The following is a 22,482-nucleotide window of genomic DNA, read 5'->3' on the forward strand; positions in this document are numbered from 1 at the left end:
GGTTGATGATAGGCAGCTGAGTGTTGTGCTTGTTCCATAATTACAGGATTGATAATGGCGGATCCTTTCATTATTAGCAATGCTTGCATTTAGGATTCGTTTTTATGTAATATGATTGTTATTAAGATATGATTTAAGTTCTGGAGACCTTGATCATGAAAGATATTTTTATTCACCAAGGGACATAGATGAAATTGTTATGAATGTCTAAAAGAGCAAAGTCTAAAACAATTTATACTATAACAATTTTGAAGTCCTGCTATTGTATTATACACATACATATATATTGTGAGTTCTTAAGTAATGATTATTATATAGCCATAATGGGAATAATGGTCTTCTTTGGCAATTTATCTATTCAAATAAATGTAAATATATTTTAAATCAAATTTCCATGCCAACTAGAAAAACAATTTTCATTTATTTAATAGCAACACAATCAAGTAATATTGCTATTTCTTCCATTATTGTTCATTATTTTTCAATATATGACTACGGACATCTATTCTAAGATTTGTTATTTTTTTACCATCAATAAATTGAATTCACGATTTAAATGGGAAAATAATGGTCATGATTTTATTATAATACAAACAATGATTGTGTTCATAATTTGATGGTTTACACCCTTTTAAAACTCGAGAGGCATTTCTAAACATTTAGGCCTATGTAATTCAAGTGGATGGGTCTTTCCCATTTTACTTAAAAAATAGTTTTGCTGAGTTTCACTTTTTGTGGATATTGATCTATTTAAATAAGTGACAAATGAGAGGGATAAGGTGGTTTCTAAAACGTCTTCAATTATAAATTTTTTTAATACCAGGGTTACAAAAAAATGGTATCGATATATATGGTATTTGGATAATTATGAGAAATATAAAAATTCTAATTTATCTCTAGAGGATGCGAAGAGGAAAGATATATTACATGCAACAATATTGACAAACATAAACTTATTCTTATTTAGGGAATAGGGAGAAGGCGATTAATAAAATTTTCAAAATCATTAGAAATTAGACTTTCTCCATGTAAAGTAAGATGCACTATATTTTTTTAGTGAATAGTACTTCAAAGAAGATGGAATTCAAATCAACCAATTTGGAATGAATAATTGCATCTACCAATTGGAAATAAATAAATATATATGATATCAAGCATCAAATCTAAAATGAACTACTTGTTGTTTTAATCCAATTGGTCTTCAACAATGTCAAGTTGGGTCGGACCCACTTTCTCATGTTCTCTCCGCTAAATCCAATGCATGCCCCAGGGACCTCCACCTCCTTTTTAGCCTTGCAAATAGAACTTGGACCCCCACTCTTGCACCATCCAAGGGGCATATTGGTAATCAGCAGCGCCACTGGTTGGAGACCAAAGCCCTTAGGCTGCGGCTGGCCACAGACGGCAGGCTTTCACCCACACTCGAATCCATCGTCCCCAACAATCGTCTCTCCCTTTTTCCCTCTCCTCAGCGTCTCTCTTTCGCTCATCTCCGGATCTCGCTCCCCATCGTCTCTCGCTTCTTCTCTCTCCTCAGCGTCGCAATGGGTAAATCTTAGTCTCTCCTATCCGTGTTCTTCGTTTTCCGATTTTTGGTGGTTTTTCTTATTTTTTTTGTATTTTTTTGGGCAGCAACTGTGAAGAAGATCAAGATCGGCATCAATGGTTGGTTTCTCGCTCTTTTTGCTGATTTTTTTTTATGGAATTAGGCTTTCGATCTGGACGATCGGCGTGGGTTTTTGGTTTTCATTTCTTGGGATCTGGTTTGACGGTGTTAGGTTTTGGAAGGATCGGGCGTTTGGTCCCCAGGGTCGCGCTCCAGAGCAGTGATGTTGAGCTCGTCAATGATCCCTTCATCAGCACTAACTACGTGGTATGAAACGACATCCCCTTTGCGCCGTTTCTGATCTCTGGTTCTGATGATCTGACTTGCCTGGAGATTTTTCTTCGTTGTGTGTTAATTAATTTGGTAGGTCATAGATTATTAATAGGGGAAACTATGTCTGGTCCATTTTTTGACCGGACCGTAATGTTTAATCCCTGTTGAACATAACTTTAACAACCGGTCCATAACCATTTCCAATGCATAATAAATTTTCATGAAAAAACCATAATGCCCTTCACCCTCTTCATCTTCATTTTTTCTTTTTTTTTTCTCCTGTTCTGAATCCTATTCCTTCCAACTTCCAAGCCATCCCGTAAGGTCTGCAAGTGCCCGTTCCGCTTCCGCATCATCGGCTCCGGCCTCCAGGCCAAGTGAGACTCCCTCTTCGCCGCTGTCTCCGCCGCCACCTCCCTTGCCCTCGACCTCCACCTATGTTTCTTCCCCACCGTCGCCGCGCGCGAGAGGATCCAGAGGAGAAAGGGTCTCGGCCGCGCTCCACCGGCCACGTCGCCGAGCCACCGTCGGCCTCGGCACTCTTCCGGTGCCGCCAGCCTCGCGAGAGGAGGAGGGAGGAGAAGAAAGAAGAAAGAAGAAGGGGCATCGGGAAGAAGAGAAGAAAAAAAAAAGAAAAAAAAAGAAAAAGAAAAGAAAAGAAAAGAAAAATAAATAAATAAATGCATAAATGAGTGTGTGTGTGTGTGTATATATATATATGAATGAACGAATAAATAAATAAAATAATAAATAAATATATTTCAATAAAATAAAATAATAAATAATTAAGTAAATAAATAACGATCCGACACTTTTTTGGCGCTGTCGGCCTCGCAGGAGGAGAAGAAAGGAGGGAGGAGGAGAAGGAAGAAAGAAGAAGTAGCTTTGGGAAGAAGAGAAGAAAAAAGAAAAAAAAAAAGAAAAGGAAACAAAAAGAAGAAAATAAAAAAATAAAAAAAGAAAATAAAAAAATAATAATAAAAAAGAAAAATTAAGTTAACTCACTATTGCAATTAAGTTAGTAAGCTTGAACATAGTGCACACAGTAAAACTATCTCTGCGTGCCATTTTTCTCCATCTTGAGAATTCAGTTAGAAAACAATAACATATACTTAAATCTTGTATCACAGTTAGTACCTTATCTCAAACCTTTTTTACTCCGTTTTTGCTCCATATTGGAAATTCAGTATGTACGACGTTTTAGTACCTCACCTCAAACCTTATACATCAATGCCGACATAACACCTTATTGTGTACAGTATTAATTTAACTGTATGTGCAGACAATTAATCTGTATGCCAAAACAATTAAATTGTGTGCAAAGTAGAATTTACTGTGTGCACGGTTAATATAACTGTGTTCTGGAGTAAAATAACAGTCTTGAAACATTTGTTTTAAATCTTATGCAATCTTCAGAAGGGTAAAATAGCGTGGGAAACAAGAACATATGCATACGGCACATAAATATAAGATGAGTGCATTTGCATTTGATAAGTTTTGATCAATGTTTAGACTGAAGTCAAGTAGAAATAGATCTTAGACTAATGTGTTGTAAAAGATGAATGTAAATATGTGCATTTTTATTTTTTGTGTAATAAAATAACAGATAATATGATTATGTTGATTTTGTTCAGATGATTGGCTTCCTTTTCTGCTTCTTGTCGTGCTCATTGCTGAAATGTCTATCATGATGACTTATTATAGGTTCTGAAAGAGTTTCATAAACTGTGCCAGCACAGTTGTAATATGGTTATGAGGCCATAAACAGAAACATAAGCAGGACATGCTTAAATATCTATCACACTTTCAGAAAATCAGTGTGCCAATTGAATTTGTGTTCCTCCAATTTGGTAATTCTGTTTAGAAATTTGTTTAAAATCGAAGGCTGTACTCCAAATGGTTGATAATCGGAAGTAGGTACATAACTTTTCATTATCAACAGGCACCAAACTGACGATAAAGAGTACCGACAAATCTAGCGTGCCATTTTGCTCCATCTCCACATTTCAATTAGGAAACATAAACGTAAGCTTAAATCTTGTGCCAAAATAGTTCAAGTGCTTAAAAGCGTAACAGAGTTTCAGAAAAATGAGCGTGCCATTTTGGGAATTCAGTTAGGTCCCATTATCATTTTGGATATCAATAATTATAGTTCCAGAATTTCAGAAATTGCAGCATGCCATTTTCCTTAAAAGCGTATTGGAGTTTCAAAATCCTCTGTGTGCCATTTTTGGGAATTATTCCATGGAAGCAATAACAAATGCTTAAATCGTGTATTACAGTTTCAGATACTATTATTCCTATGCTTAAAAGTGTATCGGAGTTTCATAAAATTCAGCGTGCCATCTTATGCAACATTTTCTGAATATCACTTAACTGGGTGCACAGTTTAATTAACTATGTTCGCAATTAATTTATCTGTGTTCAGAAACAAAGAAACTGTATGCAGAGTAGAACTTATTGTGTGCATAATTGAAGTAACTGTGTTTCGGGGTAGAATAACAGTCTTCAAACTTTGCCAAACCTTCTATTTCATCAAAATTAGGTGTTCACTATTTCATTAAGAGATGTAGCAATGTAGATTTAGTGTTTACTCCGTTTTAGTACCCCATCTCAAACCACTTTCAACAATTTCAGAATAATACTTAACTGTGTGCGCAGTTTTATTAACTGTGTTCGCAGTTAATTTAACTGTGTTTTCCAACAAATAAACTGTGTGCATAGTTGAAATAACTATGTTCCGGGATAGAATAACGGTGTTCAAATATTACTAAACCTTCTACTCATCAAAAATAGGAGTTCACTGCTTCATTTTGGGATGTGCCAATCTAGATTGAGTGTTTATTCCCTTATACTACCTCATCCCAACCACTTCTACAACAATTTCCTAATAACGTTTAACTGTGTGCACAGTTCTATTTATTGTGTTCGCAGACAAAATAACTGTGTTCCAAAACAAATAAACTGTGTGTATAGTATCATATACTGTGTGCACAGTTGAAATAACTGTGTTTCGGATTAGAATAACGGTGATTAAACTTTGCCAAACCTTCTACTCATCAAAAATAGGAGTTCACTACTTCATTTTGGGATGTGCCAATCTAGATTTTGGCACGCTGCAATTTCTAAAATTCTGGAACTAACTGAATTTCCAAAATGACACGCTGCACACATTAAAGTTTACCGCAACAGTGTAGTAAGTGTGTGCCGGCACATAGTTTAGTCACTTTTTGAGAACCTATAAGTTATATTTCAGCATCTGAGCAATGAGCATGATAGCAAGTAGAAAATTTAGCCAATCATCTCAACATAATCAACATAATCTAATTTTCTGTTTAAATGTTATATGACACAAAAAAATGCAAATGCACTCATCTTACAATCAACTTTTACAACACATAGAAAACTATCTCTTCCTACTTGACTACATTCCGTACATAGATATTTTCTTATTCTTGCTATTCTTGTAGGCAAGAAGCCATAAAATTTAGAGATCTTTGAGATCGGTTTGAAGTGGATGTGTCGTATGCATATGTTCTTGTTTTCCTCGCTATTGTACCCTTGTGAAGATTGCATTGAATTTAAAACAAATGTTTCAAGACTGTTATTTTACCCCGAAACATGGTTATATTAAGCGTGCACATAGTAAATTCTACTCTGTACACAATTTAATTATTTTGGCATACAGATAAATTGTCTGCGCACACTGTTAAATTAACTGTGCACACAGTAAGGTGTTATGCCGACATTGATGTATAAGGTTTGAGGTGAGATACTAAAACGTCGTACACACTGAATTTCTAATATAGAGCAAAAAAGATTTGAGATGAGGTACTAAATGTGATACAAGATTTAAGCATATATTATTGTTTTCTAATTGAATTCTCAAGATGGAGGAAAATGGCACGCATAGATAGTTTTACTGTGTGCACTGTATTCAAGCTTACTAACTTAATTGCAATAGTGAGTTAACTTTATTTTTCTTTTCTTTTTTTTCTTTTCTTCTTTTTCTTTCCTTTTCTTTTTTTTTCTTTTTTTTCTTTTTTCTTCTCTTCTTCCCAAAGCTTCTTCTTCTTTCTTTTTTCTTCTCTTCCCTCCTTTCTTCTCCTCTTGCGAAGCTGGCGATGCCGGAAGAGTGCTGGATCGTTATTTATTTATTTAGTTATCTATTATTTTATTTTATTGGAATATATTTATTTATTATCTTATTTATTTATTTATTTATTCATTCATTCATTCATATATATATTTTTATTTATTTATGCATTTATTTATTTATTTATTTATTTTTCTTTTTTTTTTTCTTTTTTTCTTTTTTTTTCCTTCTCTTCTTCCCGATGCCTCTTCTTCTTTCTTCTTTCTTCTTTCTTCTCCTCCCGCAAGGCCGGCGGTGCTGGAAGAGTGCCGAGGCCGGCGGTGGCTTGGTGACATGGCCGGTGGAGCACGGCCGAGACCCTTTCTCCTCCGGATCATCTCGTGGGCGGCGATGGTGGAGAAGAAGCGCGGGTGGAGGTCGAGTTCAAGGGAGGCGGCGGTGGAGACGGCGGCAGAGAGGAAGTCGAACTTGGCCTGGAGGTCGGAGATCTGGTAGGCGGTGGCCAAGTGGGCGGAGGTTGCGGAGAGGAGGGCAAAGATGAGGGAAGCGAGGAGGTCGGGAGTGAGGGGGTGCGGGAGGAGGAGGGCGGCGGCGACGAGGAGGAAGATTAGGAGTGAGGCGGCGAACTGGAGGGTGCCGAGGCGGTGGACGGGGGAGCGGTCATCGGCCACGGCGGGGGATAGGAAGGCATAATGGGGGAAGAAGAAGGTGAGTTTCAGTTTGGGGAAAAAAATGGGTACTTTGAGGAGGGGTATTTTCGTCTCATAAAAATACTCTCAAGGACCGGAAATTAAACATACTAAAATTATTGGACTGGTTGTTATAAGACTAGTCAACAGGGATTTATTGTTATATTAGAGTCTTTTGAAGGGTGGGGAATTAATTTCTCCTTATTAATATTACTCCCTTCCATTTCTCCGTATCTAATCTTTCATTGGTATCCTAAGCTCGGCTTGAAGCCCCTAAAAAAATTTAAGCTGGCTCTGGATCGGGCCAAATTGAAATGAGTTTCATGTATCATAGCTCAAATTTCAGCTCAATTTTCTTTTTTGGGTACACCGGCTCCTCACACCATACGTATACGAGTACAGTCAATAAAATTAGAAAAAAAGAAGCTGAAACATTCGTCTGATTCAAAAAAAAAAAAAAACCTCCAGAGTTATGCACTGCATGGGAGGCCACCCAATCAACAATTGTGTTTGCCTCCTGATAAACATGAATAGTCCTGAAGGAGCTAGAGTCTCCTGCCATCCTTCGTATGTCATGGATCAGGACTGCCCGTCCGTCGTGGTGGCTGGATCATTTTAGTTGTAGAGGAATATTATGAAATATTAAATTTTAATCAAATTCGGGCCAATTTATTTTGGGCCTAAATTGATCATTCAGGTCGAAGCCCAAAAAAATCAAACTGGGTCCGGCCCGGTCTGCCCAGGCCCACTTTCGGCCCTGAAGTGGTATGCCCTGGTTTTTACTGACGTGGGCCTCTAAACTGCCATGTTTCTATCCCACGTGCAATTCACGCGCACTCCGTGGCGAGTGGGTCTTATAGGCCCGGAGCTCATTCAGGCAAATCCCTACCTCGAGATCGATCGAAGAGGGGACGAAGCCGGGAGCGGAGAGAAACGATGAGCGCGGCGAAGAAGGCAGCGGAGGTGGCGAAGAAGGCGGCGGCCAGATCGATGATGGATAAGCTCCTTGTCGCCGACGAGGTCATTGGAGCCAAGCTCGGCCAGGTACCCAACCACAATTTTCTTCCAACCCTTCTCATTTGAACGATCGATCGGTTTTCTTTCCTTCTGTTTTCGCCTTCCTCGAATGAATGAAACGGATGCCCCGTTTCAGATCCAGGTTTTGCTCGCTTTGGACATACCACCTATGGTGTCTTTTTAATTCGATCAGCGGATGATTCCTCCGATTCGATCATTCTCTCTAGAAAACCGATATTAGCGCTTCCTATCTTCAGAAACTATTGGATGAGTTGGCTTCAATTTTCTATGATCTCTTTCATTTTTACAAAAGTCCGCGACTCCTATTCTCATCATGGGGAAGGTCATTCAACTAGGTTGGATAGCTTTTGTTTATCCTGTAACTGAATCAGAGACCCTAACTGTGCTCATAAATGTAACTTTTTGTTTCAAGTTTTCGCCAATTTTGGTCAGTTATAGCCCGATTCAACTAGCTTTGACAAATTTAACGGGTATTAGAAGTCTTCCCTTCAGGTTTTAGGAAGTCTTTGATTCAAGAAAGGTGGTTTTTGGCAGTTTCAGTCAGGGATGTCCAAGACTGATTTCGGATGCTATATTTATTTATTTATTGGTTCGAATTTTAGTGTATTTTTGGAACCATTTCTTCAGTGTAGGCCGTTTCCTATTAGAGTTAAACAAGGGGTTTTTGAGTCACAATAGCATTTCTTGTTTATATAAACTCTTTGTTCAAGTAGAATTTTGTATTTTCGAAGTCTTATGCGTTATACATCATATACCATGTACAAGTGTGTCTAAATGTTGGTGGTAGGAAACTTTTACTTAGGATGGCATACCGCTTCAGATACTTGTCCCTGCACCTGCTTTCTAACCATTTCCTTGTTCTTCTTCTTCTTTTAAGTGGCCTGCTTCCGTACACCAGCACCCCAATCCATTCTCGCACTTAGTTCCTCTTCTGACAACTAAGGTCTAAAGAAACATGCACCCAAATAACCTCCTATAGGTCTTAGAGGACAATCCTTAGATGAAGTAAGGACTGCTTCCATATGTTTTAATATCCTATCACTGAAATTATACAACAATAAAATGAAAAGATGTATTCTGAAATACAGATAGAATCATAGAATTGCTTCTTATTCAATGTTTTGACAATCAATTGCCTTGAAGTGCTACACTGCCTATCTAGTATTCAAAGGACAGTTGCTTTTCTTCTTTTTTCTCTTGGCGCAGCTTTGAGAAGATTGGAAGCAAGTATGAGTTTGATTTTAAGAGACTTAAACTCTATCTATAACCATAATCTTATTCTCAAAGTGGGTTCTTTGATATGATCATAACTATCATCTCAAGTTGATTTGTTGTATGCATTTATTTTGAAATATTTGTATGCAAATTTAAGTTTTCACATTTTCTCTTGTAGATAGTTACATAGTCGTCTATTGGATAATTAGATTGTTATCAAATACATGAATAATATATTACATTTTAAATTGATCAGTTTAGTGATTCTGTAGCATTTTCATTGATTTTCAATATCATTTTAATTTTTCCGTAAATTTGACGCTCAGTTGATAAATACTGAAATAATTTGATCAATCTTTCCAACAATTTAAAATACACTAAAATTTTGTGATATATGTAGTTTCTTGGCTTGCTTTTTTCCCTTTTTATTAGATTTTTCTTTTTTATTTTTTGTGACCAACACTCCACAAGTTGGACCAAATTTGAGTGCCCCAATCAAATCCTGAAACTAAGTTTTCGAATCGTCATACACTAACGGCTGCTTAGATTAAGGTCCCACAAGAATTAGACATGACTTGGTTATGGATTTGAAATAGGCCCGAGCTTAATGCTTATACTTAACTCAAAATGTGGAAAGCCCAACTTATATAAGTACCAAGATAGAGTTTATGGGTCTGGCTTACAATTCAAGCAATGCCGCATTAAATAAATGAAGTTGAAATGATGTTTTATTAAGTTGTTCTAATGTTTTGAAATTCGATGCAGGTGGCCACGTATGTGGCATATGTGTATGTGATTTCCTGACCATGACTGCACAACATTCCCTATATGCAGTTACTGTTTGTGGTTGTATTGCATATGGGCTGACATAATGGTTTGCTTAACACTAAGCAGTGAGATATGCAGTAGTATTGGTATTATGCGGTTGCATATATGCAGCCTATCATCGTGCAACCACATATGTGGGTCTTTTAGCATTACATGGATGCATACTTGGCCACTCTTATGCAAGTCTATAGGAACAAGGTAGGTTCAAGCTAATATTTAGGTTTGATGCAAGTTTCAAATAGGCCAAATATGTGTATATTAATACTGTCAATATGTTTACTATGTTGTCATATTACTACTAAGAATTAAATACTAAGAAGTAAACAACAATTGCTAGATATTACTCTTGTTGATATTGCTATTATTTATGAAAAACATTAGTTTTATTATTATTATAGCATATGTTTCTTATTTATGTTAAATATTAAAAATACTAACTGCATATGCAACCCATATAACTTGTATGCTCTATGTGGCCTTTTGACTACGTGCATTCTACAATCGCCTTTTAAAACATTGAATTGTTCTATCCAACTTACTTTAATTTGGATCTAGATTTAGGGCTTGTGGCTGATCCACGATTTTGGATGTTGAGTTAGAGTTGAATTGATAACAATTTGGTATTTTTATAATAAGATATAATAAGTTCAAAGGAAAAAGCTAGCTATAGCAGCCAGCTAGCATCAAATCTTTTCTCTCTTCTCCACCAATTACTAAAGAGAGAGAAGAATATGATCTCCAATTCTCCTAAGAAAAGGTGTTTTGTAATCTGATAATGGAGTTGTCAAAGCATGAAATCAAAAATGGTTCCATATCTATTATTTAATGACCTTAAAAGAAAATTGATGGATCATATAGAAGACATAGCTTCTTGTTAAGAACTTGTTGCAATCCTTAATACATCCTCCAATATCATAATAATGCAAATAAGTGTCTGATATGATCATATCCTTACTGGTTTATTTGGGGATCTAAATTTATGTCAGCCTCCAAAACATATTATTGTGCTTGGTTGCATCGAAGTGACTGAGTGGAAAGCGGCCACTTTGCTCGAACTGAGTTTTGAGAACTCTCTTCTGCCAAAGTGAGACTTTAGGTGTTTGGTTGGAAAGAGGGTGGAGTGGAGGAAGGGTCCATCACCAGGGAAATTTCCTTACACCATTGCACCTCAAATATAAGGATTAAAAAGAAACTTGCATTTAGTGCCAAGGGTTAACATTCATCCATCGCTGTCCCACTCCATTTGGTCAATGTTGTGTGCTAATTTTTGGTTATTTAATGCGAATTTCTGAGCCACTATGAGATATGCAGAAATCAAGGTCCGCCGTACCGGTGGCGGCTCGGACGGGTACTTACGGGTCCCGTATCGGTCCGTACCAGTACGGCAGTCGTACCGGCCGGTTTTTCAATGAAAAGCTTTTGGTACCGGATCCCATGCTGATTAGGTACCGGTCTCTGCCCAGACCGGTTCGTACCGGCCCGTATGGGCCGGTACGGCATACTCTGGCAGAAATACTTAGCAGTTGCTAGAGAAATTAGAGGTACAACAATGCTTGTGGTAACAGCATCCAATGAAGAGTTTTGGTAAAGGTGATATGGAACTTTGGGTGATGTGGTACTTGAAGTGTCATGAGAGATTTTAGAGGTGATGTTGTGAAAATTGAATAAAGCAGTGACAGAAATTTGTTTATAACAGGCTACTGGTTTTCTTGATTTTTGTTGTGGTAGGTGATTTGGAATTTTGAAAATCTTAAAATCAACTGTACGTTTTCTGCATGTAGGCAGATCTTTTGATGGTTCATCTTGCTAGAGTGTAGTGGGATATATTTTATGTTGGCATGGTGCTGCCTTAACTATTTTTTTCTTTTTCTAAACTAGCAATTTTGCCTATGATTAGGAGAACACCTAGCTAACCAATGGTGTCAGTAAACCAATTATGATGACCACATCCTTTTTTCCCCCTTTTTAATTTTTATATGATGGTTTAGCTCATGTCTCTTAGTTCAGGAAACAGTTGGGATGTGAAATGGGGCTGTGCACGCTGGAAGACTATTGCAAAGATGAGGCTGCTAAAGCAGGTGTTTGGTAAACTATGAATGACGAGGTTGGATATGCATACATTAGAGGAATCGAAGAGCTACAGTAACTGAGGATAAAATGGAAGAGAACTCACGGCTCAATTATGGGGATGCAGAGTAAACATAGGCCTTGATGATGTGCGGTGTTATCCAACAAGGCCTGGTGAAGACAGCTGCAAAAAAATATTGGAAATGGCTAGGAAAGGGTATGAATATTGCCAACAAAAATGTTGGAAGCTTTGAGGAAGAATGTAAAAAGTTTGTGTGATGAGGAATTGCTTTTTTATATGAAAGATGATAAAGGAGGACTAGCAAATTCTGGCCCGAAGGTGTTATCGGGTTTTCTTGTGATTCTTTCATGCCATAATAATATAATAGTTGGAGCATCACTTCTGCGAGAACGAAGCTAGGATGGTTGGGTGCCTGACTGGCTAAAGCCCCGCTAAAGTTTTTATCTAGGAGCATTAAGTTTCCGTAAGCCAGTTATATTTTTTGGAAAATCCCATGCTTCTAATAAATGCGTTTTGTAGATTAGATATAACAATTTGTGAATTTCTGTAAATTTCTTAAATTATTATCTCTGGAGTTCACCATATTTTGTTTACGCTATGGGGAGTGGATGAGATGAGATATTGTTTTTATTTGTATCAGTATCTCTTTCTAAAATCATTTTCAGTAGGAAAGGAATTTAGTTCCATCGAATTTATGCGCCTTCTGTGTACAACTTAACCTTTCTAGTTATCTTCCAAATTTTACTGTGTGCTTGGAGTGATCCTCTTACCCGTCCGTCATATATAAACTGTTGATTGCTTATTGGCTTGTGCTTTGTTTCCAGCAGCACTAACTATTCTGACTGGAAAGGTTATGATGCTAAAAGTTCAGTTTTATTTGTGTCTGTTCTTTTTGTCAGGGAGCCCTCAAGAACTTTTTTTACCCACCAAGGGCACAACCGTGTCATCGTTTCAACATTGACAGGTTTAATTCTGCTTATCGGTCATTTAGCACCCAGGCTGCGACAACAGCTAGTACACCACAGCCTCCCCCACCTCCTCCACCTCCAGAGAAGACCCACTTTGGTGGTCTTAAAGATGAAGATCGTATTTTTACCAACCTTTATGGTTTGCATGACCCATTGCTCAAAGGTGCAATGAAGCGGGGGGACTGGTATAGAACCAAAGACCTGGTACTCAAGGGTTCTGACTGGATTGTCAATGAAATGAAGAAGTCTGGTCTTCGAGGCCGTGGAGGGGCTGGTTTTCCATCAGGCCTCAAGTGGTCCTTCATGCCAAAGGTATCTGATGGACGTCCTTCATATCTTGTTGTTAATGCTGATGAGAGTGAGCCTGGTACATGTAAGGATAGAGAAATCATGCGCCATGACCCACACAAACTACTTGAAGGGTGCCTGATTGCGGGAGTTGGCATGCGGGCAACTGCTGCTTACATCTACATACGAGGTGAGTACGTAAATGAACGTTTAACCCTTGAGAAGGCAAGAAGAGAAGCATATCAAGCTGGACTGCTGGGGAAGAATGCATGTGGATCAGGTTATGATTTTGATGTTTATATTCACCACGGTGCTGGTGCTTACATCTGTGGGGAAGAGACAGCTCTATTGGAAAGCCTTGAAGGAAAACAAGGGAAACCGAGACTGAAGCCTCCTTTCCCAGCTAATGCAGGTTTATACGGCTGTCCAACAACTGTTACCAATGTGGAAACGGTGGCTGTATCTCCCACGATTCTAAGGCGAGGACCTGAATGGTTTGCTAGCTTTGGCCGGAAAAACAACTCGGGAACAAAGCTGTTCTGTATCTCAGGTCATGTAAACAAACCTTGCACTGTGGAAGAGGAGATGAGCATACCATTGAAAGAGCTGATAGAGAGGCATTGTGGTGGTATCAGAGGAGGGTGGGATAACTTGTTGGCAGTTATACCAGGCGGATCCTCGGTGCCTCTTCTACCTAAGCACATATGTGATGATGTCTTGATGGACTATGATGCGCTTAAGGCTGTCCAGTCTGGATTGGGCACGGCAGCAGTGATCGTGATGGACAAATCTACCGATGTGGTGGATGCGATAGCTAGGCTGTCATACTTCTACAAGCATGAGAGCTGCGGGCAGTGCACACCATGCAGGGAGGGGACAGGGTGGCTGTGGATGATCATGGAGAGGCTTAAGGTGGGGAATGCGAAGCTGGAGGAGATTGATATGCTTCAGGAGGTCACGAAGCAGATTGAAGGGCACACAATATGTGCACTGGGGGATGCGGCTGCTTGGCCAGTGCAGGGGCTGATCAGGCACTTCAGGCCAGAACTAGAAAGAAGGATTCGGGAGCGGGCAGAGAAGGAGCTGCTGGAGGCCGCAGCTGCTTGAGCGACTTGGCCAAATCACTTTCCAAAACTTTATTCTTCTAGTTTTAGTTTAATTATGGGTGAAAAATAATGAAGGATACTACTAGTAGAGCTCATTTCTGTTTGAAAACACAGCTCTGCTGAGGCAACGTTTGTTCTTTTATATGGCATCGTCCGTCGTAATCTCGCCTTGCTGGATGATAAGTTTGCGCAATTATGATCTGGAAATTGAAGCCAGGAAAGGCTGGAACGGTGCTTGCCTTGTGCATCGAGGGATCTTTAATTTCCGTTTCCAAAATTCTGGATTAGAAACCTGTTTAAATTTCTAGGGTGGTGTAACCTATTGTGTTACTATGGTAATAATGGTCGTTGAATTACTATAAATTCCTGGTAAATGCTACATTCATCTTGGTATTTTTCAGGGTTGATGATAAGCAGCTGAGTGTTGTGCTTGTTCCACGATTACAGGATTGTCAAGAAGATGATGCTGTCATTCCTTTGGTTCACAACTTGCTGATCTAAATTCTGCAGAACTAGTTGCTAAAACTACTCCAAAACCAAGATTTACCCTTTAGCCAAGATGAGACAGCTAGCTTTGTTAGGTGAATCTCTAACTCGGACGTTTTCCTTTCTAAAGCCATGTTAAATTTGGTTTTAGATGAATAGAAAGGAATGGTAATGATCTGTTATGCTTGGTTTTTTCATACCTTGTGTTTAGAGGACAAATTTGGCAGGGGCATTTGCCTTAAGGAATGGTTATTTCAGTTTTAGTATCTTTATGGGAGGAAAAAGATCATGCTTAGCCTGAAACTAGACAAGATATTACCAAGACAGATTAAGTGGTCCATGGACTTGACCTTTAGTTGGTTATATTTGAATTATTGTTTTGAATATATCTCATAAACTTTATACATGTAAGCTGCAGTGCAGAGGAGATAAAGCCGTCTCAACCTGTTAAATGAGTTTAAGATCGAACCTTTTTAGGGGTAATTTGTCACCGCTGCATGTGAATCATCTTCCGCTCCTAGTAGAGGAAAAATATTTTCATTAAAAATGGCTACGCCTTTTGCCTCCTTGATTTAACTGAAATGCTTGTTCTGTATAAATATCTATTATTCAGCTTGCTGTGTCTTTTTCTTATGCAAGTTTTATGCTTCAAAGATAAGTGTAGTTCAGTATGTTAAACCTTGTCATCTTTCCTCGTTCCTTAAGACACATTTGAAGTCTAGGCTGCTCTCGACTTTTACGAGCTTAAGATTCAACCAATAACTTAGGTCTTTTTAACTGCAAACTAGTCTTCTGGGGTCTCTGATGGCAGGTCCTTCTCTTTCCTCGGATTGCTGTAATCAGGAAGGTGTTACAATTTCTTTTAAAGTTTAGCCTAAAGTTGCAGAAATCTATTCAGGCCATAATGGGAATAATGGTCTTCTTTTGGCAATTTTACTTTTGAAATAAATATAAATATATTTTAAATCAAATTTGCATGCCAACTAGAAAAAATTTTCATTTATTTAATAGCAACACAATCAAGTAACATTTGTTATTTTTTTTACCATCAATAAATTCAATTCACAATTGAAATGGGAAAATAATGGTCATGATTTTATTATAAAATAAACAATGATTTTGTTCATAACTTGATGGTTTACACCCTTTTAAAACTTGGGAGGCATCTGAGCATTTAGGCCCATGTAATTCAAGCTGATGGGTCTTTCCCTTTTTACTTGACAAATAGTTTTGCTAAGTTTCACTTTTTGTGGATATTGATCTATTTAAATAAGTGATATAATGAGAGGGATAATGTGGTTTCTAAGCCATCTTCAATTATAAAATTTTTAATACCAGGGTTAAACAAAAGAGGCATCGATATTTGGATAATTATGAGAAATATAAAAATTCTAATTCGTTTCCAAAGGAGGTAAAGAGGAAAGATATATTACATGCAACAATATTGAAAAACATAAACTTAATCTTATCTAGAGAATAGGAAGAAGGAGATTAATAAAATTTTCAAAATCATTAGAAATAAAACTTTTTATATGTAAAGTAAGATGCACTATATTTTTTTTAGTGAATAATACTTCAAAGAAGATGGAATTCAAATCAATGAATTTGGAATGAATAATTGCATCTACCAATTGGAAATAAATAACTATATCTAGCATCAAATCTCAAATGAATTACTTAATTACGACAAAAAACTATCAAAAAAACCCAAGAGCCTAGTAAACAATTTAACATGATCAATCCAAAGATGGGCTGAATCCAAATTGGTCTTCAACAATGTCAAGCTGGGTTGTTCTCTCCATTGAATCCAATGCATCGCCCACAGACTTCCACCCCCCTTTATGCCTTACAAATAGAACTTGGACCCCATTGTTGCACTACCAAGGGGCATATTGGTAATTAGCTGCGCTACCGGTTAGAGACCAAGCCCTTGGGGGTAGTTCTATATACACCCCCCCTATTGCTCAGGACACCCCCCAAAAATTAAAAAAAAATTAAATACTCTCTACACCCCCCCATTTGCTAAGGACACCCCTAAAAAATTAAAAATTCCTAAATTACCCCCCACCCTCCCCACCCCCTCACCTAAATTGCTCTCTACACCCCCCAAACCCCCCCCCACCCCGCTCTTCCCCTCCAAAACACCTCGCCAACGCCCAAAACCCCCCCGTTCCCCCTTCTCCCTCTCGTCGCCGGCATTCTCCCGATCTCCGACCACCTCGCCGGCTTCTCCCGGAACCACCTCGCCGGCTTCTCCCGAAATTTTTTTTTTCACGGTTCGCGCTCCGTTCGGCACTGGATCGCCGAACAAAAGGCTTCTGTTCGGCTGAACAGTGCCGGACAGAAGCCTTCTGTTCGGCACTGTGCAGCCGAACAGATCTGTTCGGCACTGTTCAGCCGAACAGAAGCCTTTTGTTCGGCGATCCAGTGCCGAACGGAGCACGAACCGTGAAAAAAAAAATTTCGGGAGAAGCCGGCGAGGTGGTTCCGGGAGAAGCCGGCGAGGTGGTCGGAGATCGGGAGAATGCCGGCGACGAGAGGGAGAAGGGGGAACGGGGGAGGAGGGGTTTAAGGGGGGTTTGAGGGGTGTTTTTTTTTTTTTTCTTTTCAAAACACGGAGGAGGAGGAAGGGGGGTGTATGAGAAAATTTCAAGGGCAATATGGTAATTACACTAAAGGTTAGTTTGGGTATTTTCTTTTTGGTTTTTGGGGGGTGTCCTGAGCAATAGGGGGGGTGTATATAGAACTACCCAGCCCTTGGGCGGCGGATGATCACACGTGGCCGGCTTTCACCCACCCGAACCCATCGCCCAAAATAAAAAAATAAAAAATAAAAAAAGGAAAAAAAGAAAGGTGTTAGAAGCCTCTAGAAGCGGAAGATTCGCCATTGGAACCCTAAATCCGGTGGCACATCCGCAATTCCCTTCCAATGCCAGTGGCATTCTTACCCGACGTTCCGTTACTTTTTGCGGAAACGCCGTCACGGCCCCTTAACGGCGTCGTGGTCTTGATATCGGAAGCTTAAAACCCCTCCATTTCCTCCACATCTCGCTCACCATCGTCTCTTGCTTTTTCTCTCTCCTCAGCGCCTCTCTTTCTCTCATCTCCGATTGCGATGGGTAAACTCTTTAGTTTCTCCTATCCGCGCTCTTCGTTTTCTGATTTTTGGTGTTTTTTTCTTATTTTTTTTGTTTCTTTTTGGGCAGCAACTGTGAAGAAGATCAAGATCGGTATCAACGGTTGGTTTCTCGCTCTTTTTGCTGATTTTTCTGGATGATCGGCGTTTTGGGAGGGTTTTTGGTTTTGATTTCTTGGGATCTGGTTTGATGGTGTGTAGGTTTTGGAAGGATCGGGCGTTTGGTCGCTAGGGTCGCACTCCAGAGCAGTGATGTTGAGCTCGTTGCCGTCAATGATCCCTTCATCAGCACTGACTACATGGTATGAAGCGATATCCCCTTTGTGCCGTTTCTGATCTCCGGCTCCGATGATCTGACATGCGTGGATATTTTTCTTCGTTGTGCGTTAATTATTTTGGTAGATCATAGATTATTGATATTACTCGCTTCTATTTCTTAGTATCTAATCTTATTTAGAAATACATATTCAATAATTCTGTCGAACCGCATCGTTTGATGAGCGAGATTGTGATGAATGAGTTTTAGCTCGGTTTTTTTAATGATCCGATCGTGCTCTATTTAGTTTTTAATGTTTCTCGGGAAGCTTCTGATTTATTTGACAAAAAAAAGTCGACCTTTTTCTACTGTTTTGCTAAAGAAATCTTAGATCTTGTCCGTAATCGCTCTACTGTGCTATAGCAGTTATTTCTTCCACCAGATGATATTAAAACAGTATTTTTTTTCAAAGTTCAAACCGTTTGTAATCTCGGAGGTTTGGCTGTTTGTGTTGCTGCATTTATTTATGTATCTAACGGTTTTTTTTTTTTAATCCTTTTTGGGTCGTGAACTGTAGACATACATGTTTAAGTATGATACGGTGCATGGGGAGTGGAAGCATCACGAGATCAAGGTGAAGGACTCTAAGACCCTTCTCTTTGGCGAGAAACAAGTCGCTGTCTTTGGCATTAGGTAGGCTGATCTCTGCTGCCTGTTCTGATGACTCTACTGCTACTGTTGATTTTGTTTGGTAATAGTAGTAGTATTTACTATTTTTGGTTTTATGTAGGAACCCTGAGGAGATCCCATGGGGTGAGACTGGTGCAGAGTATGTTGTGGAGTCCACTGGTGTCTTTACCGACAAGGAGAAGGCTGCTGCTCACTTGAAGGTACTCTTTCATTTGTATCATTTTTATCTAGTGAGGTTGTATTATTTGACCATGCTAGTAACGAGATCTAGATGTTTAAAACGTTGTTTCTGGGTTTATGTTGGTCCATTAGCACATCTTGCAACAATTTAGTGTTCAGCTTTGTTCCTGGGTTGTGGTTTCACTGTTTACTATTTAGAAATCTATCAAGTTCTCCTTAGTTTTAATGGACACCAGACTTGTCAAAGTGTGTTGTTGGAGCCTAGCCAGCAAATTTGTTTTCCAACATGAAAGTATTTTTTGTGCATAGATTTTTTTTTTTTTGTTTTTGGTTGATTAAGGATTGGCGTTATGCTTTTTTATTTTTTAGTCATTTGATGATGAAAAGCATGAGATTCAACTCGCTTATCTTATTGGACAAATCTTGTTTAACAATAGGGTGGTGCCAAGAAGGTCGTCATCTCTGCTCCTAGCAAAGATGCTCCTATGTTTGTCGTGGGTGTGAATGAGCATGAATACAAGCCTGACATTGATGTCGTCTCCAATGCTAGCTGCACCACAAACTGTTTAGCTCCTCTTGCCAAGGTAGTATAGTTGCCCTAATTCATGGTTCCATGTTCTTATCTTCAACTTGTGGTGTCCAATGACAAGTAGCTGTCTAGCTGATTATGTTGGATTTTGTAAATTATGATAGGTCATCCATGATAAATTCGGCATCATTGAGGGTTTGATGACCACAGTGCATTCCATCACTGGTATATATTGCTTGAAATATATGCTTGATTTTTAAATTGGATTACAATTCTTTCAATGGCTGTAATTTGATATGAACTTCATTTTGTATGCTTCAGCTACTCAGAAGACTGTTGATGGCCCATCCAGCAAGGACTGGAGGGGTGGACGAGCTGCCAGCTTTAACATCATTCCTAGCAGCACCGGTGCTGCCAAGGTATTTCAATTAAGCTGTATGCAAATCTGTATTTGTTCCTGGAGGGAATTCTATTTTCTACCTTTAGCTTTCTCATCTAGGCATATGATGGAAATAGCTATGATCTGGAGAATGTTAAAATAATGCATGCCAGTATCCAGATTTTATTGACTTATTCTATTCTATCATCTAAAATAATGACATTCTGGGTTTACTACACGACTTGAATTTCAAATGAAAAACTTTAGTGAATGAAGCTGGATTTGACTAAATTTTCCTACTTGGTCATGATATTTCTTTTTACTTGGTTTTATTTTTTCCCTTGGATTATGCAGTGTGATTCATTTGTTACTTTTGCTGAATAATTGGATATTTTAGCTTAGAATTTGAGGCTATAAAAGATATTGTAATTGGGTTGAACGTAATTTTATTTGGGTTGCCTTGTTTGTGTGACTGGGTTGAGAAACCTTTTGAACCAGAGCTTTTTTCCTTATAAGATAAAAGCCAAATATAAATGCCTCAAATAAAATTGATTTGGTTCTTAAACTGGTTTTCTGCACATAGGATCCTTCTATTATGTATACAAGAGGATGGTGTATTTTACTAATAACTGAATTGCCATCCAAGACATCCAACTAAAGGACACTGGGTTTTTTCGCCATGTTTCAGCTGATGGATGCATTTCCACTTTTGGTTGATTTGGTTCTTATTTTTCCCCTTTAGACACAGTGAGAGGCGATGTATATAGAAGGGAAGCCTATATATTCAATGGAATATTCTGCATGTTTAAATGAGGGCTGATGTGAGCCATTTATCTTTACGTGATCATCTTGATGCAACCAAGTGAGAGGTGATGTATATAGAGAGGGAGCCTATATATTCAATAGAATATTCGGCATGTTTGAATGAGGGTTGATGTGAGGCATATATCTTTACATGATCATCCCCATGCACTACAAGTGAAAGTATGTAAAATGTTAGATGTGAATATAATTGACATCTAAATATAATTGTAGTATTGTTGTCGTTTGTTTGACACAGGCTGTTGGCAAAGTTCTGCCTGCCTTGAATGGAAAGTTGACTGGTATGGCTTTCCGTGTTCCAACTGTGGATGTGTCTGTTGTGGATCTCACTGTTAGGATTGAGAAGTCGGCCACCTATGAGGAGATTAAGGCTGCTATGAGGTAAGTCTTGTAGCTAATGAATTTACACTAAGATTATTGACTGTTCTATTTAATATAGTCTGTAACCTTTCTAAAGTTTATTTGGTTTTCCATTCTGGTTGATGCAATTTATTCGTTAATTCAGAGTAGACACCATTAAGAGATTAGTGCATTTATAGTTAAATTATAATCATAAGAAAAAAGAATGGCGCCATTTTTTGCATTGGAGGTTCAATTCTTCCTGCTGTAGCTGGTATATGCCGGGAAATCTTCATGTGCTGTCATTTTCTTCTTTTTTTTCTTTTTTGTTTGCGTGGTTGCGGCAAACCTAATACCTCAGGTTTCTGAATTGGTATCCTCTAACGAAAGCAGAAGCCTCTGTATTTATTTGTTTCGTTTTATGCATCACAGGGCAGAGTCTGAGGGAAGGCTCAAGGGTATCTTGGGTTATATTGAGGAGGACTTGGTGTCCACTGACTTCGTTGGTGACAGCAGGTATTAACCTTGTTCAAATCTTGATCTTGGAAAAAAAAAAACCTGTAGCTGGTCTGAATGCTTGCATTTTGACTCTGATCGATGCATTAAAACATTCAGAAAAATGTAATTTTTAATTGTCCTTATGTTTTTAATTGGTGCAGGTCAAGCATTTTCGATGCCAAGGCTGGGATTGCTCTCAATGATCACTTCGTCAAGTTGGTGGCTTGGTACGACAACGAGTGGGGCTACAGGTAATCAGTCTTTTATCCTTTGCATTATATGTAGTATTGGATTAATGACAGACACCGTTGATATGACCTCAGTGATTGTCTTGTTGCATTTATCTTCTCTTCTAATACGAGGCATTGACCTTTATTTTTCCTCCCTTTTCCCAGCTCGCGAGTTGTAGACTTGATCCGGACGATGCACGGCAAGAAGTAGAAATGCTCGCTTTGTCCGTGATGTTGTGGATGTTTCCGGTCAGGCGTGGGAGAATAAATGAATGCTTGATGATATGATGTCGGAGTTCCCCATTTCTTTCTGGGAACCGTACTCATTTTGCTTTTGATGCTAAAACTCTGCTTTAATATGAAGCGGAAAAGTATGTTGAAATCTTGTTAATTTTTGCTTGTTTAAACTTTAATATACTGCTATTGCCTGGTACATGACATATCTTTGAGCTTTTTGATATCTATGGCTTCCTGGTTTGATGGTTCGAGTGTTTGTTAGTGGCAATCTATATGTTAATGTTACATGTGAGAATAACGTACTTGTTTTGCGGGGTGATGATTGTATTCTCCTCAATTGTGATGTGCATGCATGAATACTGCGATCGTGTTTTTATTGCATGAATTGGTTGCCATGGGGTGCTGATGAGCTGTGATTGTCTGCATGGCAATTTAATGTGAAAGCGGAGTATTGTGTCGCTCTTGATGATCTGTTGTTCAATGCATTCACGACACAGAACTCCG

The 22,482-nt window shown here is 38.6% G+C and overlaps 2 protein-coding genes across 4 annotated transcripts; both read left to right on the plus strand.

Moving 5' to 3' along the window:
• The first annotated feature begins 1,417 nt into the window (after positions 1 to 1,417).
• LOC103714475 (NADH dehydrogenase [ubiquinone] flavoprotein 1, mitochondrial) lies at positions 1,418 to 14,606 on the plus strand. Of its 3 annotated transcripts, XM_008801738.4 has the most exons (4): positions 1,418 to 1,548; positions 1,633 to 1,665; positions 1,779 to 1,873; positions 12,734 to 14,589. In XM_008801738.4, the coding sequence occupies exons 1-4, from the start codon at positions 1,545 to 1,547 to the stop codon at positions 14,195 to 14,197; spliced, it is 1,596 nt and encodes a 531-aa protein (XP_008799960.2). In that variant the 5' UTR covers positions 1,418 to 1,544; the 3' UTR covers positions 14,198 to 14,589. The 3 variants fall into 3 exon arrangements, with proteins under 3 accessions (XP_008799960.2, XP_017700079.3, XP_008799961.1); XM_017844590.3 differs by lacking the exon at positions 1,633 to 1,665 and having other exon boundaries at positions 1,530 to 1,548; positions 1,710 to 1,873; positions 12,734 to 14,606; XM_008801739.4 differs by lacking the exons at positions 1,418 to 1,548; positions 1,633 to 1,665 and adding an exon at positions 7,362 to 7,708 and having other exon boundaries at positions 1,813 to 1,873; positions 12,734 to 14,606.
• Positions 1,460 to 22,226, plus strand: LOC103714477 (glyceraldehyde-3-phosphate dehydrogenase 3, cytosolic). Its single transcript, XM_039131449.1, has 13 exons — positions 1,460 to 1,480; positions 17,777 to 17,801; positions 17,889 to 17,921; positions 18,020 to 18,120; positions 18,652 to 18,767; positions 18,865 to 18,964; positions 19,382 to 19,528; positions 19,638 to 19,698; positions 19,795 to 19,892; positions 20,913 to 21,055; positions 21,446 to 21,529; positions 21,673 to 21,762; positions 21,907 to 22,226. The coding sequence occupies exons 2-13, from the start codon at positions 17,798 to 17,800 to the stop codon at positions 21,950 to 21,952; spliced, it is 1,023 nt and encodes a 340-aa protein (XP_038987377.1). The 5' UTR covers positions 1,460 to 1,480; positions 17,777 to 17,797; the 3' UTR covers positions 21,953 to 22,226.
• The last annotated feature ends 256 nt before the right edge of the window (positions 22,227 to 22,482 follow it).

This window comes from Phoenix dactylifera, chromosome 11 (genome assembly GCF_009389715.1).
Source record: "Phoenix dactylifera cultivar Barhee BC4 chromosome 11, palm_55x_up_171113_PBpolish2nd_filt_p, whole genome shotgun sequence".
Lineage (NCBI taxonomy): Eukaryota > Viridiplantae > Streptophyta > Magnoliopsida > Arecales > Arecaceae > Phoenix > Phoenix dactylifera.